The sequence below is a fragment of the Heterocephalus glaber genome, unplaced genomic scaffold (assembly GCF_053883595.1).
Source record: "Heterocephalus glaber isolate CG9 unplaced genomic scaffold, H.glaber_assembly_v1.0 deba00001733, whole genome shotgun sequence".
NCBI lineage: Eukaryota > Metazoa > Chordata > Mammalia > Rodentia > Bathyergidae > Heterocephalus > Heterocephalus glaber.
This window is the reverse complement of record NW_028258444.1, coordinates 19,473,936-19,493,188: the sequence shown is the minus strand read 5'-3', so window position 1 is coordinate 19,493,188 and position 19,253 is coordinate 19,473,936. Positions and strand designations below refer to the sequence as shown.

The 19,253-nt window shown below is 38.5% G+C and overlaps 1 protein-coding gene across 7 annotated transcripts in view; it reads right to left on the bottom strand.

The window, feature by feature from the left end:
- Positions 1-5,710: 5,710 nt before the first annotated feature.
- The window catches only part of Larp4 (La ribonucleoprotein 4), a 74,011-nt gene continuing 60,468 nt past the window's right edge, over positions 5,711-19,253 (bottom strand). For all 7 annotated transcript variants that reach the window (XM_087200115.1, XM_087200111.1, XM_087200118.1 and 4 more), the window contains 4 exons: positions 18,482-18,640; positions 11,284-11,408; positions 11,038-11,176; positions 5,711-10,377 (listed from right to left, as the gene is read on the bottom strand). In XM_087200115.1, coding sequence (XP_087056241.1) covers positions 10,039-10,377; positions 11,038-11,176; positions 11,284-11,408; positions 18,482-18,640 — 762 coding nt within the window. In that variant the 3' untranslated portion in view covers positions 5,711-10,038. The remainder of the gene's footprint in view (positions 10,378-11,037; positions 11,177-11,283; positions 11,409-18,481; positions 18,641-19,253) is intronic.

The following is a 19,253-nucleotide window of genomic DNA, read 5'->3' as shown; positions in this document are numbered from 1 at the left end:
TTTGGGAGGCTGAGGCAGGAAGACTACCACAAGTTTGAGGCCTGCCTGGGCTACATAGTCCAAGACCAGCTTGAACTACATCGCGAGACAGTCTCAAAAAACAAACAAAAAATGTCTTTATTTGAAAAAAAAATCCAAATGTAGACATACCCCTTACCACCTGGATTTAATAAATAGTAAGCTTTCACCATTTCTGCTTCAAAACTTTTATAGATTTAGAAGACCCTATAAACTGTATATACATCCTTTCTTCCCCAAAGATGATGAATTAAAAGATTTAAAAAGAACTTTGGACCTTCACACTGAGCTACATGCCAGCCCACTGTTTAAATTTTGAGACAAGATCTCAATTAAGATGCTAACTGCCCAGGCTGGGTTTGAACTTGCAGTCCTGCTGTCTCAGCCTCACAGAATGCCAGGATTACAGGCATGCACCACCATGTTTGGCTAAGGTATCTGACATCTCAAGAGCTTCTTTGGAGGTTGTAGCAGAGGAACAAAGCTACCCTCCATGACTGAGGAAATGGTCCTCCTCTATTGGAGGTGGTCATCTTCCATGGAGCACACAGCTTCGGGGGGGACGCACATGAAGCAGCAAGGGAGGAAGGGGACCCACCTAGACACCTGCCTAGCCAGCCAGATCAGCCAAGTCAACCCTGGCGATCAACAGGGTAACAGATGTCTCAACCAGATCGTCCTCACATCCTGTATCTGCCATCTTGAAGCTGGTATTTTCCCCAAGTGCCTCGGTACATTTTCATTATTTGAGATGTATCCATAAACAATCTGTAGTAATTTTTTTTATTTGCAGTACTGGGGATTGAAGTCAGAGCCTTGTGAATGCCAGACAAGCTCTCTACCACTGAAATACATCCCATACCCTTCTGGCCTCAACCTCCTATGTAGCTAGGATTACTGGTGTGCACCACCAGACAGCTGATTTGTAGTAACTGTGAAATTATAAAGTATAAGGGCAGGGATGGAGCTCAGTGGCAGTGTATTATCCAGCATGCACAAGGCCCTGGATTCAATCCCCAGCATCACACACAAATTTTTATATTTCAATCTAATTTTTAAAAGCTTTTTTTTTTTTGGTACCGGGGATCAAACTCAGGACCTTGTGCTTGTGAGGCAGGTGGCGGAATCACTGAGCTAAATCCCTGGCCCAAAAACATTTTAAATAAAAGTACATTTTAGGTGATATATAGCTGTCATGAGACATATTAATTTTGATGGACACTGTTCCTAGAACATTGTTCAATTTCATACACATACTCATCCTCTGCCTAAACTTCCTATTGTGCTGCACTCCCTACTGACTCAAATGAAAACTCATTTTCTTAGCATACAATTGATCATGACTTGACTAACTCATAACTCTTCAGATTTTGTTACTTTCGTGAAATCTATGCTCCACCCACCCAAAGTATTAAACTCAACTTCCTGTTCTGTTGAGGTCTTGACTCACACTTGTCTTTGTGGGCAGGCGCTGTCTCAGGCTGCCAAGGCCAACTGTAAAGTGAACACCTCCCCTGCAGGACAGCCATTCTGACCTGTGTGTTCCTAATACTATATAAGCATTAAGTACCTCTCGTGGCAATATTTTGGCTTTAATGCCTGACTAGTTATTAAGGCTAGGGATTAGTGTTTTAGCATTCTGTACACCTATTATAGTGCCTTAACAGTGGACATTTGAAAGAAAAATGGTCATAAATGAACAATAGGTCATGGAAAATTAGCATGTGGGTATTTTCTCAAAGTCTGAATAATGATGAAAAATGTCATACAAATAGCAATTTAAAGTTTATATCTGGAGCTTTGAAAGTATTTGCTAATATTGTGTATGAGGAAACAAACTGAAATTACTTGATTAGAGTTGGCTATGCCTGTGGGAAGCTTATGATTTCATTCAAGAGTGGGGGAAGATCTGATAGACATTCTACAATCTTCAAACTGTATTAGTGGATATGTTACATGACTTCTTTTAGGAATCCACAGAAAAATGGCAAGTTGATAAAATGTTTGTAAGATAATAAAAGTCAAGCTGGGTGTGGTGGGACACACCTGTAATCTCAGCACTCAGAAGGCTGAGGCAGAAGGATTTCATGTTTGAGGCCATCCTGGGCTACACAGTTTACAGCCAACACAGACTCACAATGAGACCCTGCCTCAAAAAATGAAATGAATGAATGGGTAAATAAATGAGTAAAAAATTAAATATATGTATAACAATCTTAAGCTGATAATACTAATGAAGACAAATAACAAGTCTTGAATGAAATCAAGGGGCCCAGGAATTAACTCAGTGGTTCCGCCACCTGCCTCACAAGCACAAGGTCCTGAGTTCAATCCTCAGTAGCAAAAAAAAAAGGCTTGAATGAAACCAGACTTCCCAGGTAGAAAAGAAAATGATGACTGAGATTAAGGATGCAACAATCAAGATAAAAGGAGACAAATATAAACCAAGTATTTGTTGGGCACGGTGGTGCATGCCTGTAAGCCCAGCAAGTTGAGGCAGTAGGATCATAGCCTAGGCAATTAGCAAGATCCTGTCTCAAAATGAAAAATAAAAAATAAGTAAACAGAGCCAGGCCAAGCCTGATGGCACATGCCTATATTCCAACACTCAGGAGGCTGAGGCAGGAGGATCAGTTGGGCTAAATAGTAGGGCCACTCTGAACTACATAGTGAGACCTTGTCTCAACAAAAAAACCAACAAAACAGAAACACCAGGGGGGGAAAAGTAAATAAAAAAGTCTAGGGTTGGGTCGGGAATTTAGCTCAGTGGTTCCGCCTCCTGCCTCGAAAGCACAAGGACCAGTTTGATCCCTGGTACCAAAAAAGAACAAAAACCCCAAAATTTAATCTAAAGCCACCTTATAATAAAACTCAACTATTAAACTTCAAAGGTCTTATTTCTCTGGCTTCATCTTGCAAAATGAATAATGTTCTCTCCATCCTGCAGGTGCAGGGCCTTCTCCTTGACCTAATTAACTCCTATTCCATTAAATGTCAGCTGTTTTTTTCTTTTTTTGAGACAGGGTCTTGCTATGTAGTTCAGCCTGGCCTTGAACTCATGGCAATCCTCTTGCCTGTCTCCCTGAGTGCTGGGATCACAGGTGTGCACCACGCCGCCTGGCAAAGACGAGGTTTTGGCTTTGGGGGGGGGGGGCAGTGTACCGGAAATTGAATCCAGAATCTCACAATTCTAGGCCAGTGCTTTAGCACTGAGTTACATCTCAATCCCTTTAAAATTTTGATACAGGGTCTGCATTGCTCAGCCTGGCCTCAAACTTATGATCCTATTGCCTCAGCCTCTGAAGTAGCTGGGATTACAAAATAAGTCTTTTTTTTTTTTTTTTTTTTGTACTGGGGATCGAACTCAGGATCTTGTGCTTGGGAGGCAGGCCGTAGATAAGTCTATTTTTTGCTACCTAGTACACTATCTGGAGTATAGCATCTGATAAACACTATTATGACTGGCTTCAATGCTAAGTAAATAACCTCATTGTAGATAAGTCAAGTTGATAGTTTCTTGGATATGCAGAATTTGGAATGCAAAATAATGGAACAGATGTATCATTCAAAATATATAGCTGGGTGTAGTGGCGCATACCTGTAATCCCAGCACTCGGGAGGCTGAGGCAGGAGGATTGCTGGAAGTTTGAGTCCAGCCTTGGCTATATAGTGAGTTCAAGGCCAGGCTGAGCTACATAGTGAGACCTTGGGTCTCAAAAAACCAAAATTGTGTGCTTGGCTGGGGCATTCAGCTAACAGAATGTTTGTCTAGCATATGCCAGGCTCTATATTTGATCACCAGCCAGCACCAAGCAAAAAGTAGTGTGCAAAGGTAAGTAACGATGTGTATTATGGGAAGGTAGAAGGCTGGAGTTCTACTATACAGTTCATAGTGGGAGAGAAGAAATTATGTAACTTACTCCTTTCCATAAGGTCACAATAAACTGGAAGTCCTTACTTGGGAGTAATAAAAAAAGTGAAAACAACCCAGTTCCTCTGAACTTGCATAAAAACTAAAGACACTCTTGGGGCAAACTTGGTGGTACATTCCTGTAATCCTAACATTCACGAGGCTGAGGGAGGAAGATTCTAAGTTCAAGGTCAGCCTGGGCTACACAGTGTGACCCTGTCTTAAGAGAGAGAAAAAAAAAAGACACGGATAGTTTTTAGTATCACTTAAGACAGCTCATAGTTCTTTAATAGTAACTGTTAAAACTTTTCATAAAAACCTCCAAATATATAATTAAAATCAAAATTTGGAGCCAAGACAATGTCTGATAAAAGTGTAGTTAAATATGAGGTATCTGTGGGCTAGGGATTTAGCTCAGTGGTTTTGCCGCCTGCTGCAAGAGCACAAGGACGAATTTGATCCCCGGTACCAAAAAAAACACAAAAACATGAGGTATCTGTGATGAAGCTTTTGAGAAGCCCATTCATGTTAAATATAACTCAGCCTACAAACATATGATTACCAATTTGGTTGTTAGTTCACTAAAAAGAATACATAATTATGCTCTGTTCCTGGTAAGAAAAAGTAACTTAAATTAGGTAACTTTCTTGGCCAAATAAACCACACTGACATAAGATCCCTAAGGCTTTCTAAACATTTAACCCTCTGTAAACCTATATTAGCCACCTTCATTAAGACAACTGCTCATTAACAAAGTGAAGGGTTAACTAAATAACAATACTACTGAATGAGTTAAGTCATTAGCTTAAGTCAATGCTCACATTAAACCTGTTATCTATGCATATAACCATATCACAATTTACAATACTAAATATTTCTTTAGGGGAGTGGATATACTGGGGATTGAACCGAGGGCCTTGTGCATGCCAGGCAAGCACACTACCACCAAGCTGCACAGCCACCTCATAGAATACTAAATATTTCTAAGGATTAGAGACTTTATGTTCCTTGGGGGGGGGGGGGGGCTACCGGAGATCGAACTCAGGACCTTGCGCTTGTGAGGCAGGTGGCAGCACCACTGAGCTAAATCCCTGGCCCTTTAGAATTAAGAGACTTTTATTTGCAGTCAGGTCAAATTTAAAAGACCTAGATTTCTACCATAAAAAATTTCATTTTAACAATCAAGGTATAAAATGGCATACTAGGCCACAAAAACACCATTTCAGTATTATTTTTTTTTAAGCAAAATAATTTTTTTGTTGTTGTTTCTTTCTTTTTTGATACAGGGTCTCACTATGTAGTTCAGGCTGTGAACTCACTATGCAGCCCAGGCTGACCTCAAAATCACGGTCATCCTCTTGCCTCAGCCTCCGAGTGCCGGGATCACAGGTGTGCGCCACCATACCCGACCAGCAATACAGTATATTAAATAAAAGCTGATCTGTCACTTTAATTTACAGCTGTTAAAAAGTCAGAAAAAGAGCCTTCTAATTCTCTTTAAATTCTCCTGTGAACTTAGCCATTAAAGAGCTCTAAACCTCTGGGGCTTTAACTCAGTGGTTGAGCACTTGCCTCCCAGGTGCCCTGGGTTCCATCCCTAGTGCTGCCCCCCCCAAAGCTCTGAAACCCCTTTAGCTCAGTATTAATATTTCAATACTCCAGCCAGGCCATAATCTGCCCTTAAGAAGGCAAAATCCTTAAACTGCACATTAGCATGATTTTTTTTTCTCCCTCTGACAACTGCCTGGCACTTGAAACAATTGGAAGAAAATCCCAGAATCATAAAGCCAATTCTTTATTTCTCTGTTCTTGTTTCACAAATAAAATATCTCCCCCTCCCTGAAAAAACAAAGCAAACCATTTGAAACCTGAATAATGATGGGATTAAAGGGTCAGTAATATATAAAAATACTGAAAAGTAAATCAGGTAGTCATTAGACATACAACATCTGGAGAAAAGGAAACCAGTCCTGCTTTTTAATACCTTTATTTTTTTCTAATTTTGTTAATTTCCCATAGCACCTTGGCAATGTTGAAAACATACAAATACAAGGATGTACTCATTGTAACATTTTATGCATGAGCATGTGTCGTATCATTGGTGGTGGCGGCGGGTTGGGGGGGGGGTGACAATGGGAACAAACCTAAGGAATGGATAAAATAGAAGTCAGATAACTGGTTCTGACCCATCACACTCCAACATTTGAGAGGTGTCACTTGAGACACCTGAATCAGGTTTAAAAAAAAAAAATAGCCAACACTGATGGTTATTTTTTCCATATACTAATCAATGTTCTAGTGAAAAATCAAAAATAAAACCATAATATATTGCCAGTAGTTGTCTGAGTTATACTGTTAGGAACTATTTAAATCAAAGATTCATAAAACCTTAACTTTTAAAAATAAATATGACGTTATCAGATTAATTTGAAGAGAATTTATTCTCAATTTAAAAACAAATTCACTTCTTTAAAATGTCATTTAGCTAATGAAACTAAAATGTCTTCTTGAAAGCTCAGACTAGCTACATTAGTATATACCAAAAAAGTTGAATTAATGGCCATCAAAAATTGTAAGGAAGTATAAAAAATTAGAAAACCCCCCATCATATATTATATTTAAGAATTTATAAAAATCCCTCAGAAGGAACACACTGCTCTCATTTGAGTTTTATCTTTTCTATATAAAAAAAACCCTGGTACTTTAAAATACGGTTAATGTATATTGCCAATACAATTATCAGAGACTTAACTCCAGTGTTGCTGTTTCAAGGTAAAACCAGTGGACATATAAGCCAAGAGACTAATTATTAAGGCCATTAACTAATGAAACTAAAGTGTTCAGTAATTTTTAAATACTATTTCTGTTCCAGCAATATTATTCTTGTTCTTCTTTACACTAGTGAAGGTGCTAACATTCCATCATTAAGCCTTTTTTTTTCATCATTAAGCCTTTTGCAAAGCAAATCTGGTTATTTAAAAAAAGGAATGTGAAACAATATTTAAGCTAACTTTATTTACCAGAAATAAATTAGAATTCTGCATGTCATTTGATCACCTGCAAATTAAGGATAAAAGAAAACAAACCCATATCACTGAAGTGTCTTATCTTCCTTCAAATTCCAGTGAAAAAATAATTTAAATAGATCACTATTTTAAATGCCGGTGACTATATTTGGCAAAACTAAGAATATTCAGATTAGAGACAGACTCTAGATAATATGAAAATCTTAATTATCAAAATAGAAAATGGAGACAGGTTTTACAATGCCCCCCCTATGTACCTTCTCTATGAAGTGCGAGGTGATAAGATTGTGTGAGTTTTTCTCTTCATGCAGTAACAACTACGGCAGATCATTGTACCATACATTCAATATCATTTCTACCTAATTTTAGCCTTCAAGAGCCCAAGGAAATGTTGAGCTGTAAGTGTGAAGAGAAAAATTTGATATTTAAATTCCACCATCTAAAGAACCAATAAATAGTTGAACTAGAATGAACACTCACCCTCATCAGAGTAATGCTGGGAAAAAAGTCGTCAACAGTTTCACATAACTCACAGGCATCATCATTTAGATACAAACCCTAAATCTGCTATAATAAAATAAACAATACAGACTGTGAATATATATATTTTATACGCATACACACGCACACATTCTTCCCTATATATCCCATCAAATGGGAACTATTACACGTAATGAGGCAAGTTATATTAAAAATATTATAACTTCAAACAAATTAAAAACTGGTCACGTCTTTAAACTTCAATAATGTCTAGAGAAAAAGAAAGAATATATTTGTTTTCTTCAAAAAGAAAACTTCCTTCTTGTGTTTCAGTTAGAATCTTTAGGGCCAGGGGTATATAGTTCACTGTAGAGCCCTCGGATAGCATGTGGTGAGGGAAGCCCTGGCTTTGTTTGATCCCCAGCACCACAAACAAAACAAAACAATCTTTTTAGATGTTTAGAACTGGGTGGTCTAACAATAAATCACACAAGCATACAAGTAATCTGAGCCTACATCTGTGACACACTACAAAAAAAAAAAGCAATGTTTCATTTTAAGTGCAGTAATTAAGTTTATAATCTTTACAAGTGATTTTTACAAAAAGTTTATTCTCTTAAATCCAATGCATTCACAGGGTGTTAACATTTTAAATGTTCATCATTTCCACCAACTGCAGCATTATCTAAGTAAACCAAAATCACTTTTATCATAGATGTAGCCAATGATTATTAATTCTTTTTTTAAAGGACCTAAACTCCAAAATTTTAGCACAGGTAGCTTTATTGTATGCTTTATCTAGTAGATGATTTTTAAAAATAGTGTGTAGAAATGAATAGTTTCAAACTATGTAAATACATTATACCATGTTATCAATCCACTAAATCAAAAGCAATTGCCAAGCTGAATAAGTTACAAAGAAATAATAATTCTGGCTTGAACAGAAATGTGCAGTTTTCAAAGCTCTTAACAGTTTCCCACAAATATAATCTCCAAAGTTTAAACTAGAGTTGGAAGATAAGTTTCACAGTAATGTAATTTTAACCTCCTTTACATTCATTTTAATATATTACTAAGATGTTTATATTCTATGTCACAATGCTTTCCAGTGTTCACAATTTACAGTTTCAATTTGTACATATGTAAGTCACTAACATAAGAGACAGTTACTATACAAACTATCCCTAAAAAGAAAAAACCACACCCTACACAGAACTCTGAACATGGTATGACTTAAAATAGATTAATGCAACATGATTTTTAATATTTTAGTAATTTTCTATATACCAGCATGTAAACTTGCCTATTTAATATGACAGTTACAATTTTATTCATTGAGAAATTATGTATTAATTTCCTTCAATCATTTCCACCTTATCTCAAAACTCTCTTTGACTTGCTTTATCTGAGTCAGTGAATTTCAAACTTTTTTTGAAAAGAGGACTGAAGGAAGGCAATAAACTGTAAACAGAAAAAAGTTCTCAAATTAATCCTTTAAAATTTTTCTCTTCAATACAATTTAAAACTTAAAAAGTAAGTTACAAATTATTAAAGGGGCAGTTGGACCTACCAATCTGGGATTTAAATTTCTAAGTATGAGAACAGAAGAATAAAATATTTCATTCAATTCTGAAATTTAGAACAGTTATATGATTTGACTAGACTGGTCAAAGCAGTCAGAAATTTATAATTCAGTAGGTGGTTGGTTATTTTGCTTTTGGGGGTGGGCAGTCAAAAGAATGACAAATGAGGTGACAAAAACTTGTGTTTCCCATTTTTGGGAGAGGGGTGTGCAAATCACAGGATAGTTTAAATCTTGAAATCCATTTGACCTATTAGGTCAAAGATGAAATTTAAAACAAAATTTTTAATAACCCCATTCTCTCGTTGAGTATCAAACTGATTGCTAGTCACATCTCCAAGTACAATCAGTGCTTTAACAGCTTGTTGAATGAAATATTAGTAAAGTCAAAAGGACAAATTACTTTTGGAACTAAAAAATCTACTCAAGTATTACATTCAGTTTTCAAATTGTTTACTAACATGACAACAGATTTGGCTGAAATCACTCTTGCAAACACTCACACCCACAACAAGCACCCTAGCCACCGATCTGCTTTGCAACACAAGGCCATATAGTCAGAGATGGCATTCTCTAAGCCAAACTTTAAATAGATTAAAAAAAGTAATTTCTAATTTTTACAGAAATGCTTCTTCAAAAAATATTTTCTCTCATTCCCTCATCTCCTATACTGAAGATGTATGTTTCTCCCCCAAGCTAAATCTGAACCATCAAAATTGATTCCAGGCAGAAAATCTCTGCAAATTAAAATCAAAACCAAAAATAGAAAAATTATATTTTTATATATGTATATATATATTTATATATGTATATTTATACTGATTGGAAACCTCCAGCATTTAAAAATCACTTTAGAGATGAATTTTGGGATCCTACTGCTCACAACTCCAAAATCCATAATGATTTAAGGATATACTTTCCATATCCTTTCTGGCTACTCCCTCCCTCCAAATCAGTTCAAACAGTCATGGCTCAAGTTTAATGGGAAGAGAGAAAGTTTTTGAGTTGTTTTTTGTTTGTTTTTACTTTGGTGATCTGGGTGGTACATACTGTTCTTTGCCATTACGTCGAATCACTCCCTGAGGTATAGCCCTATGGCTAAACTGGCGTCTCTGTTCCCTGATTTTTCCAGCTGCTCCCCTGGGAATGGTATTGCCTCGGAAGCCAGAATAATCTTTACTAGCCTTTGCTTCTGGCTTCTCATGTGGTTTCTCAACAGACTTCTCAGGAGCTCCGTTCTCTTGGTTTTTGGTGGGAGACACTGCATTGGAGCGAAGTTCTCGTAGTGGCTGCACAAGAACCGGAGATGGCTCTTTAGGGGGCTTCTGGCATACTTCAGCGTAACTTAACTTTCGGGGTTCCTTGAAGGGATAAGAAAAAAAACTTAGTGACGAAGGCACTGTAAATGTCTAATAAAGTAGAACAGATTAAATCTCAGCATAGTAAGAAGGTGAGGCAGGGAGACAGCACATTTGAGACCAGCCTGGGTAACTTAGCTTCTTAGTAAGAGCTTGTCTCACCAAAAAATTTTTAAAAGGTGTGTGTATGGGGTGGGGGGTTGGGGAAGATGCTAGGAATGTAGCAAATACAACCAGGGGTGGAATAATGCCTAAAAGTAATTTTGAACTCTTTTATTTTGAGAACAAATCTATGGTTTCCAAAGATATGTTAAGTGTCATACATGCAACAAAAATAATTTTAGGAAGCTCGAGGTATCTTTCCACTAGCCCAAAAAATGATAAATTCACCACAATCTGAATAATAAGCTTCCTTTAACTATAATACAATCAGAAAAAAAGCAATCAAAAGAAGCTGAATAGTAAATTCTTCATTCCTCCATATGACTAAATTTCCCTTCTTTTCATAGTGACCTTAACTTCTTTCAGCTTTTCTAAGGCAAGCAGTTCTAATTTGGGCTACTTCCAAATGACTCTGCTCCAACAAAGTGCTATGTGAAAAAATAAATTTTTATATATCCAATCTATTTTATACTTTTCTCATATACTAAACTTTTGAGTTACCTGTAGGGGCACAGCTGTGGTTACATTTATGTTATTATTACACGGTAAAGTTGTATTTGCTCTTGATGGCTTTGCAGTATTGATAACATCCTTCTGATCAATGGAATCATCTACTGTTTCCTTTTCTTGCTGAGTTGTGCTAAGAAAAAAAGTTTAACATTGAACTTGGTATAGCAAACAGAACAGTTGAGCTACTGCTCAGAAGAAAAAATAATTTAATGTGATCTTTTATATTGAAACTTGTACCTTAATACAGGAAGCTCAGTTGCACATGGAGGACTGGTACTCATACTGAATTGCTGGGCTGAAATACAGTCTGCCTGCTCATCTTCTGCAGGTATTGGGCAACTAACTTGCAAGTCTTCATCCTCCTTAAAGTAAATGATAGTTCAAAATTACTTGTAGTCATTTTTCCAAAAAAGATACACAAATGGTCAATAAGCACATCTTCAATTATTATTAGTCATTAAGGAAATGTAAATTAAAACCATAGTGAAAAACCACTTTATACCCACTAAAAAGACAGCGATAAATAAAACAGACCGTAACAAATATTGGTGATGATATGGGAATGCTGGAAATCTTACATTGAGTGTGGCAATGTAAAATAATATGGCTACTTTAGAAAACAATCTGGCAATTCCTTTAAAGTCTACACAAAAGTTCACAGCAGCATTATTCAACTAGTCGAAAAGAAGGAAAAAGGCAAAGAATATAAACACCCACCAGTGATAAATGAATTAACAAAATGTGGAATGTACAGACAGTGGAATATTATTTGCCCATAAAAGGAGTGAAGTACTGATATAACTTCAGACCGGACAGACCTTGAGGATATTCTGCTAAGTAAAATAAACCAGTACCTACACTAGTCAATTCAGAGATAAAATTTCAATAGATTTAGGGGGTAATATTCAGAAAAACTTGGCAAAAAATATAAGAAAAAAATTAAAATTAGGAAAGATAAAGTAAGAAAATCAGAGGCTCAACCTATGAAGTCCAATGTCAAATTAAGAGTTCAAGAAAAAGAGAAGGGTGAACTAGGGTGTAGTGGGTGCATGCCTGTAATTCCAGCCATGCCCATAATTCCATTCAGATTCCAAGCGTGAAGAAGCCTGAACAACTCATAGAGGCCCTATCTAAAATGTTTCAACAAACAAGTTAAGACATAGGGCAGTGTTAAAGAGTGCTTGCTTAGCACATTCGAGGCCCTGGATTCAATACCTAGTACTAGAAGGAAGAGGAAGAAGGAAAGAAAAAGGGTAAAGAATTTAAAAGATGGGCCAGAGATATGGCTCAGTGGCACTGCGCCTGCCTCATAAGTGCAAGGTCCTGAGTTCGATACCCCTGTACTGTTTAAAAAACAAAAAAATAAGAATTTAAAAGATAATATAGTATTTCCCACATTGGAAAAACAAGAGTTTCCAAACTGGCAGGATCCACCAAATATCTAGTACAATGAATGAAAAGTGCCATACTAAGACATGTCATGAAATACCAGGAGTAAAAATGCTAAAACCCTTCAAAAAGGAGCAAGAGTCAGGTCATGGAGATCAGGAATCAGAACCCTTAGGTTTCTCAAGTGTCCCTGGAAGCTAGATGATTTCCCAAGCAACACACAGAATGAATAAAGCCAGTCTTTCACTGTGTTCCTGTACAGTAGTTCTAGTTACTTGGGAGGATGAGGCAGGAAGACGGCCTGAGCCCAGAGGTCTGAGATGAGCCTGGGCAACATAAGATTCCGTCTATAAAGAAATAGGTTTACAAACCATAAACTGAATGAAAGAGCCAGGCACGGTGGTGCACATCAGTAATCCCAGCACTTAGAAGGCTGAGGCAAGATGATTGCATCCAGTTGGAAGCCAGTCTGAAGTACATAGTGAGTTCAAGGCCAGTATGAACTACACAGTAAGACCCTGGCTCCAAACAAACAAGCAAACAAAAAACCTGAAAGACCATCTGCAATACATATAATTGACAGAGGATTAGTGTTAAGGCTCATATTTCCCCTAGGTCTTTATGCATTGGGGCTTTTGGGAGGTGACTGATCATGGGTGTGTGATACCTGGACTATGGTTGTGGCACTAAATCAGTCCACTGATTGGTTCAGTATACCTCTGGGTGTGCATATTGGGAAGCCCCACCCTGGGTGTGGGTGGCACTACTCTAAAGGCTTATAGCCTAGATGGGATAAAAGGGAAAGGGAAAGAGAGCTTGCTGCTGCTGTTTTGCTGCCTTCTGCCTTTCTATGTAATGAACTGTTTCTCCTCTGTGATCCCCCTCTGTCATGCCATTCTGCTTTGGGGCTATCTATGAACTGAAACCTCTACAAACTGTGAGCTAAAATAAAATTTCCCTCTTTTAACTTTGGGTATCGCATATTTTGTCCCAGCAACGAGAAAAGTAACTTAGACAATTAGCATCCAGAAAAATGCAAAAAAAAAAAAAATTACATTAATTTATAAGAGATAATGCTATAGAAAAACTGTGTTAAATACTAAAAGACTTTTAAACTTAAGAATAAAAGTCCAATGACCCCGTAATTCCATTCATATATCGATATATCTGTCTCCTAGAGAAGTTCTTGCTCACACAATCAGATCTGAATGAAAACATTATTTATAACGGCAAACAAAACGCTGAAATTTCCATCAACAACAGAATGCTATGCACCCACAGAATACTACACACAAGTGCAAAATGAATTATAGTTGTGATGGTTGATTTCGTCAACTTGATAAATTTTGTTAAGAGAAGCTTAACTAACTTGGCTCAGCAATTCCATGCCCTACAGTGTGGAAGACACACCCAAGGTTGCCTGGATGGTACAAAAGGGAAATGAGGAAGGGGAGATTGGCTTCTGTTTCTTTCTTTTTCTTTTTTTTTTTTGGTTCCGGGGATTGAACTCGGGTCCTTGTGCTTGCGCAGCAGGCAGCCAAACCACTGAGCTAAATCCCCAGCCAGGGTTTCTGTTTCTTTGGAGGAGCTCCAGTCTTCGCCTTCACTTAGGATGTCATCTCCTGGCTTCCAGCACAGATCCTTCAGTCTCGTGGCATAGGCTCTTCAGCTTTCCACTGCAGACCCATCAGCCTCCTGATACAGACTTGTATGGGACACTGCAGTGAGCTCTAGACCTTTGACTAAATCCTTTGGTCTCCAGAGTGCAGACAAACCCTCTAGACTCTTTCTCATCTGACTCAGTGGGTGGCCACTGCAAGCTAATCTTGTAAATTCATATTGATATGTCTTATGTTAGATCTGTTTCTATGGCTCAAGAGCCTTTAGGAATGGCCTGTGGGAAGGGAAGAGTTAGGAAAGATTGGGAGATGCCAGCTGAAAAAGGAGAGCTGGAATACCTCAGGCTACACCATATGGGAGATTCCAGTCAGAGCTCAGAAGACCGGAAAGCCAGTAAAGACCAGGATCAGGAGGTTTCTGCTGGGAAGGACTGCATTGGCTGCTGGACTCCAGATGATGTGTTACGCCTTGGCATAAAGTTTGTCTGCATTTTGCTCATGTCTAAAGACTTTGCCTCAGACTGGACTAATAATGTGGCAGAAAAAATTTCAATGCAGTCTGATGTTGAGGCCGTGGCATGGTTATTGTTGGGGGCTTTTAGCCACATTTATGTTGAGAATCAAGAGCAAAGAGCCCAGCAGAATGATTTAAGAAGTTTTGAGTTTGGCCAGGAAGGAAGCGCCCATAAAGTTTCAGCCTACAAAAGAGAGCTGATTGATTGCTGAGAAGGAACAGGAGAACAGAAAAGATGGCCAAAGGGCATCACTAGAAGCAGCAGGACTCCACCCTTTGCAGCCTCAAAATTGTAAAGGCAAAAGACTAACAGAGCCCCAGAGCACCACGTTCCAGAATGGTGGTGGCCTAGGGAAGTTGTTCCTCAGGATTTGATTCACAGGCACTGGTCTCCTACAGCCGAGAGAAGAAGCCTGGCTACTGCTCCAGTTGGCAGCAGACCCTGGCATTATCCACATGGTGCTGGTTTTAGGAGCATGTAGAATGTAAGAGTTGGGTAAGGAAAACTTCCACTCAGATTTCAGGAGAAGGGCTGGGAGGCCAGGCAGTGTGCCCCTGAGGTCGGTATGTGAAGCTGTAAGAGTGAAACTGAAGGTACAGTGAAGAACCCAGAAGTCTGGAGAACCCAGGAACATGGATCATCAGAGGAAAACTGCAAGGAGGGGGAAGAGCCAGACCGAGATAAGTCATGGGAGCTACAACCACCAGAAGTGCTGTAGGGGTGGAGCCACCCAATCCCTTTGGCATTCACAACTTGCCACAGATTGCTGGGGATGCTGGAAGTGGAACTGTAGGATTTAATGTGTGTCCTACTGGATTTTGGTCTTGCTTTGTTCCCATTCCTTGCTATGCTCATTTGTAACCTTTGGAATGGAAATGTTTATTTTGTGCCACTGAATGTTGGACGTGTTTAACTTTCTTTTCATTTAAATGGGAGCTAAGAACTTGTCTTAAATGTCAGAGCAGACTTTGGACTTAAGATTTTTCAGCAATGCCAAAACTGTTAGGACTCTGGCACCTCTTAGAGATGAACTAAATGCCTTTTGCATAAAGGGATATATGAGTCTTTGAGGGTTCAGGGGTGAAATGTTATGGTTTGGGTCTAGATGTTCCCCCAAAGCCTCAAGCGGTCACAGGTGGCTTTTTCAAAGGTGGCTGAAACTAGAGTGTATGATGCTATGATTAAGGGTGTGTGATTACTAAACCAGTACACTGATTGGTTTGGCACTGCCCTAATTCCAGTGGTCTGGATAAGATAAAAGGGACAGAAAGATGCTATTATGGCTCCCTTATTGCTTTTGCTATGGTGCGGGTGCCATGAACTATTTCTCCTCTCCGACACCCCTTTGCCATGTGTCACTCTGCCTTGAAGCCAGCTGATTATGGACTGAAACCTCTACAAACTGAGCTAAATAAATCCTTTCCCTTTTAACTTTGGGTAATAGGCATTTTGTCTCACCAACAAGAGAAAAATAACACAATAGTCATCTTCATCAATAGTAATGAATCTCAATTAATATAGAATGAAAGGAATTAACAATAAAAAACATAATATAGGGTCCCGGGATTTAGCTCAGTGGCACCTTGCCTGCTTTGTACGCATAAGGTCCTAAATTCGATCTCCCGTACCATAAAACAAAACACCAAAAAAACCCCATACTACATACAATTCCATTTATATGATGATCAAAAATAAACACTGTTTAGGTTGGCAAACTAAAAGCTACAGCATAAATCCAGACTTGTTTTGGTATGGCCCACAAACTAAGAAAGGTTTGTAACTTACTAAAGGGTTGCAAAAGCAAAGAGTATGTGACACAATGTGGGCCCACAAAGCCTTTAATATTCACTATCTAGTCCTTTACAGAAAAAGTTTTCTAAGCCAGAATGGTCAAACTATAAAAGAAAAGGAAGAAAATTATTGTCACAAAGTTACAATAATGTTTACTTCTAAACAGAAGGCAGGAGTAGGAAGATGGTAAATAAGGAGGGGATACACATGTTGCTCCTAAAATACTGAGGATATTTACAGCCTACAATTATAGGTTGGGATTATATAGGAAAGTGTACATTATTCTTTTTTTAATGTGCTTGTGTAGTATCTCAGCAAATGAGAGATGACATCAACTGCAAAACAAACCATTATATTATGTGTCACCAAGAAAAACATTGCCACAAACTATGATAGGTTTTAAATATAAGACAGCCTGATTTGATGGATGATAAATCATAAAAAAATGTACATCTCAGAATTGATGGAGTAACTATACCACATTTCAGTTTTTTGCTTTTTTTCATTAAGTTTACTGGTGCATTTTGGGTACACAATACAGTTAGACTCATCATTGGGATCTTGTACCTTTACATGATCTATCTTGGTTCTTATTTTTTCCCCATTCCCCTGCCCTCCCCCTTCAACTCCTCCACCCCTTCCTATTTACAAAGACTTTGTTTCCATTTTTTCCTTTTCACAGTTTTTAAATGAGATAGGACAGTAGAGTAACATCTTCAAAATTCCAGCAGAAAATGATTTTTCTTTTTTGTGGTGCTGAGCATCAAATCCAGAACCTTGGGCATGGTAGGCAAGTGCTCTACTATTGAGACACATCCCATCCCCAGCCCGGGGAAATTATTTCTAAAAGAGAAGTCTACTTGGAGATAAACTACTGATTAAGTGAGACCACAAATACTTTTTTAGAATTCAAGATCAAGAAATTTATACCTAACCACTTATTCAGGAAACTCTGGAAGACATGATGCACTAAAATACAGGAGAGTAAAACAAAAACAAGAAGAAAGGGAGATCCAATAAAGGAGACTAAGGAAAATTCCCAAGATGATGGTGAAGGGAAGTCCAAGGAACACAGCCATGCTGCAGGTCACTTAGAATATACAAGCAAAGGCCAGGCATGGTGGCACATGCCCATAATCCTGGCATTTAGGAGGCTGAGGCAAGAGGACTGCCTCAAGTTCAAGGCCAGCCTGAATTACATAGCAAGACCCTGTCTCAAAAGCCCAAAAGGAATATACAAGAAAAAGTAAGTAATCAATAGTATACTGTGTCAGCTATGAAAAAAATACGTAATACCAAGTGTCTTAGAAATGATGGCATAGTCTAGTCTAACTTGTAATGCCTTTTGGTGATAATAACATAATGGGCATCTAATAATTGATGATATCTTAGGTATAATAACACAGAATACACCGAGTGGATGGGAAAATTTTATGTGTGCTTGTTTAACAGAGCTGTGTGCTGGGTGTGATGACACATGGCCATCACCCTAGCTACTTTCAAAGCTGAACAAGAACATCTTTATTTTGAGGCCAGCCTGGTCAACTCAACAAAACTGCACTTCAAAATGAAAAAGGAGGGCTGAGGATTTAGCTCAGTGGTGCCACGCCCTGCCTTGCAAGCACAAGGTCCTGAGTTCGAACCCCACACCAAAAAAAAGGGGGGGCGGGGCTGGGTGGAAATGTAGTTCATAGGCAGAGCACCCTTAAGTTGATTAAATCCCCAGTATTGCGAGGTGGGTCGTGGGGGATCCTCAATTATAAAACCTAAAGTGAATAACTAATATCTAAAATTGAAACCCAAGGGATTTAGCTCAGTGGTTCTGCTGCCTGCCTCGCAAGTGGAAGGTCCCAAGTTCGATCCCTGGTACAAAAAAAAAAAAAAAAAAAGATAAAATTGAAAGCCAATAAAGTATCTCCATTAGAAATACAGCGATGCATACAAGGAAAAAAGCTAAGGGATAACATTTACTGTTATAATAAACATTGACTTAGAAAACCTTGTAGACCTAAGGATTTCAGATAAGAAAAGGTCTGGGAGAGAAATGAAATTTAAATATAAATTTAAATAAGGTATAGTCCCATATAGTAAAAGAACCACGCTGCATGTTTCGGAGCTTACCTTTTCTTTGCAGACACCTTTAACGACATCAGACATTCTATTCTCCAAGAGGAGTTCACCTGGCATTCTTGATGAACTCCCAGGTAAAGGAGGAAAATTTGAAGCTAGTAAGTCAAACTTTGGTGTTGGAGACTTTGCTTCAGCGGAAGGATGGGGTCTCTAAAAGATACAATTCAATAAACAGGTCATATGCCTAACACATTCTCTAACTCTTTGCCACAGAAACCATAAACTGTAAGAGAACAAAAATACCTTTATCTAATGCACATAATTGTTCCCCTATAAATTCTCTGCTTCTCATCTTAGTGGAGCTTTCATTAGTCTTCACCAATGTGACGTATCTCCTTCTCTTTTTTGAGATGGACCATTGCTATGTGACTCAGGCTGCCCTCAAACACCACCCCCTACCCACCCACCCACCCACCACCCCCGTACCAGGGATCGAACTCAGGACCTTGTGCTTGCAAGACAGGCTTGGTGCCACTGAACTAAATCCCCAGCCCTACCCTTGAACTCTTGATTCCCTTGCCTCCACCACTCAAGTGCTGGGACTACAAGCGTATGCTTCAATCTCAATCTCCCGCTCTCTCCCTCAAGCACCCCCATTCATTCAATGGAGCTGAGTATTAAACCCAAGGCCTTTGCACTGAGCTGTATCCCCAGCCTTTTGTATTTTGAGAAGGAGTCTAGCTGAGTTACTAATTGTCTAAACTGGGTTTAGAACCCTCCTGCCCAGTGACCTAGGATGCTGGGATTATTGGTGTGCACTACC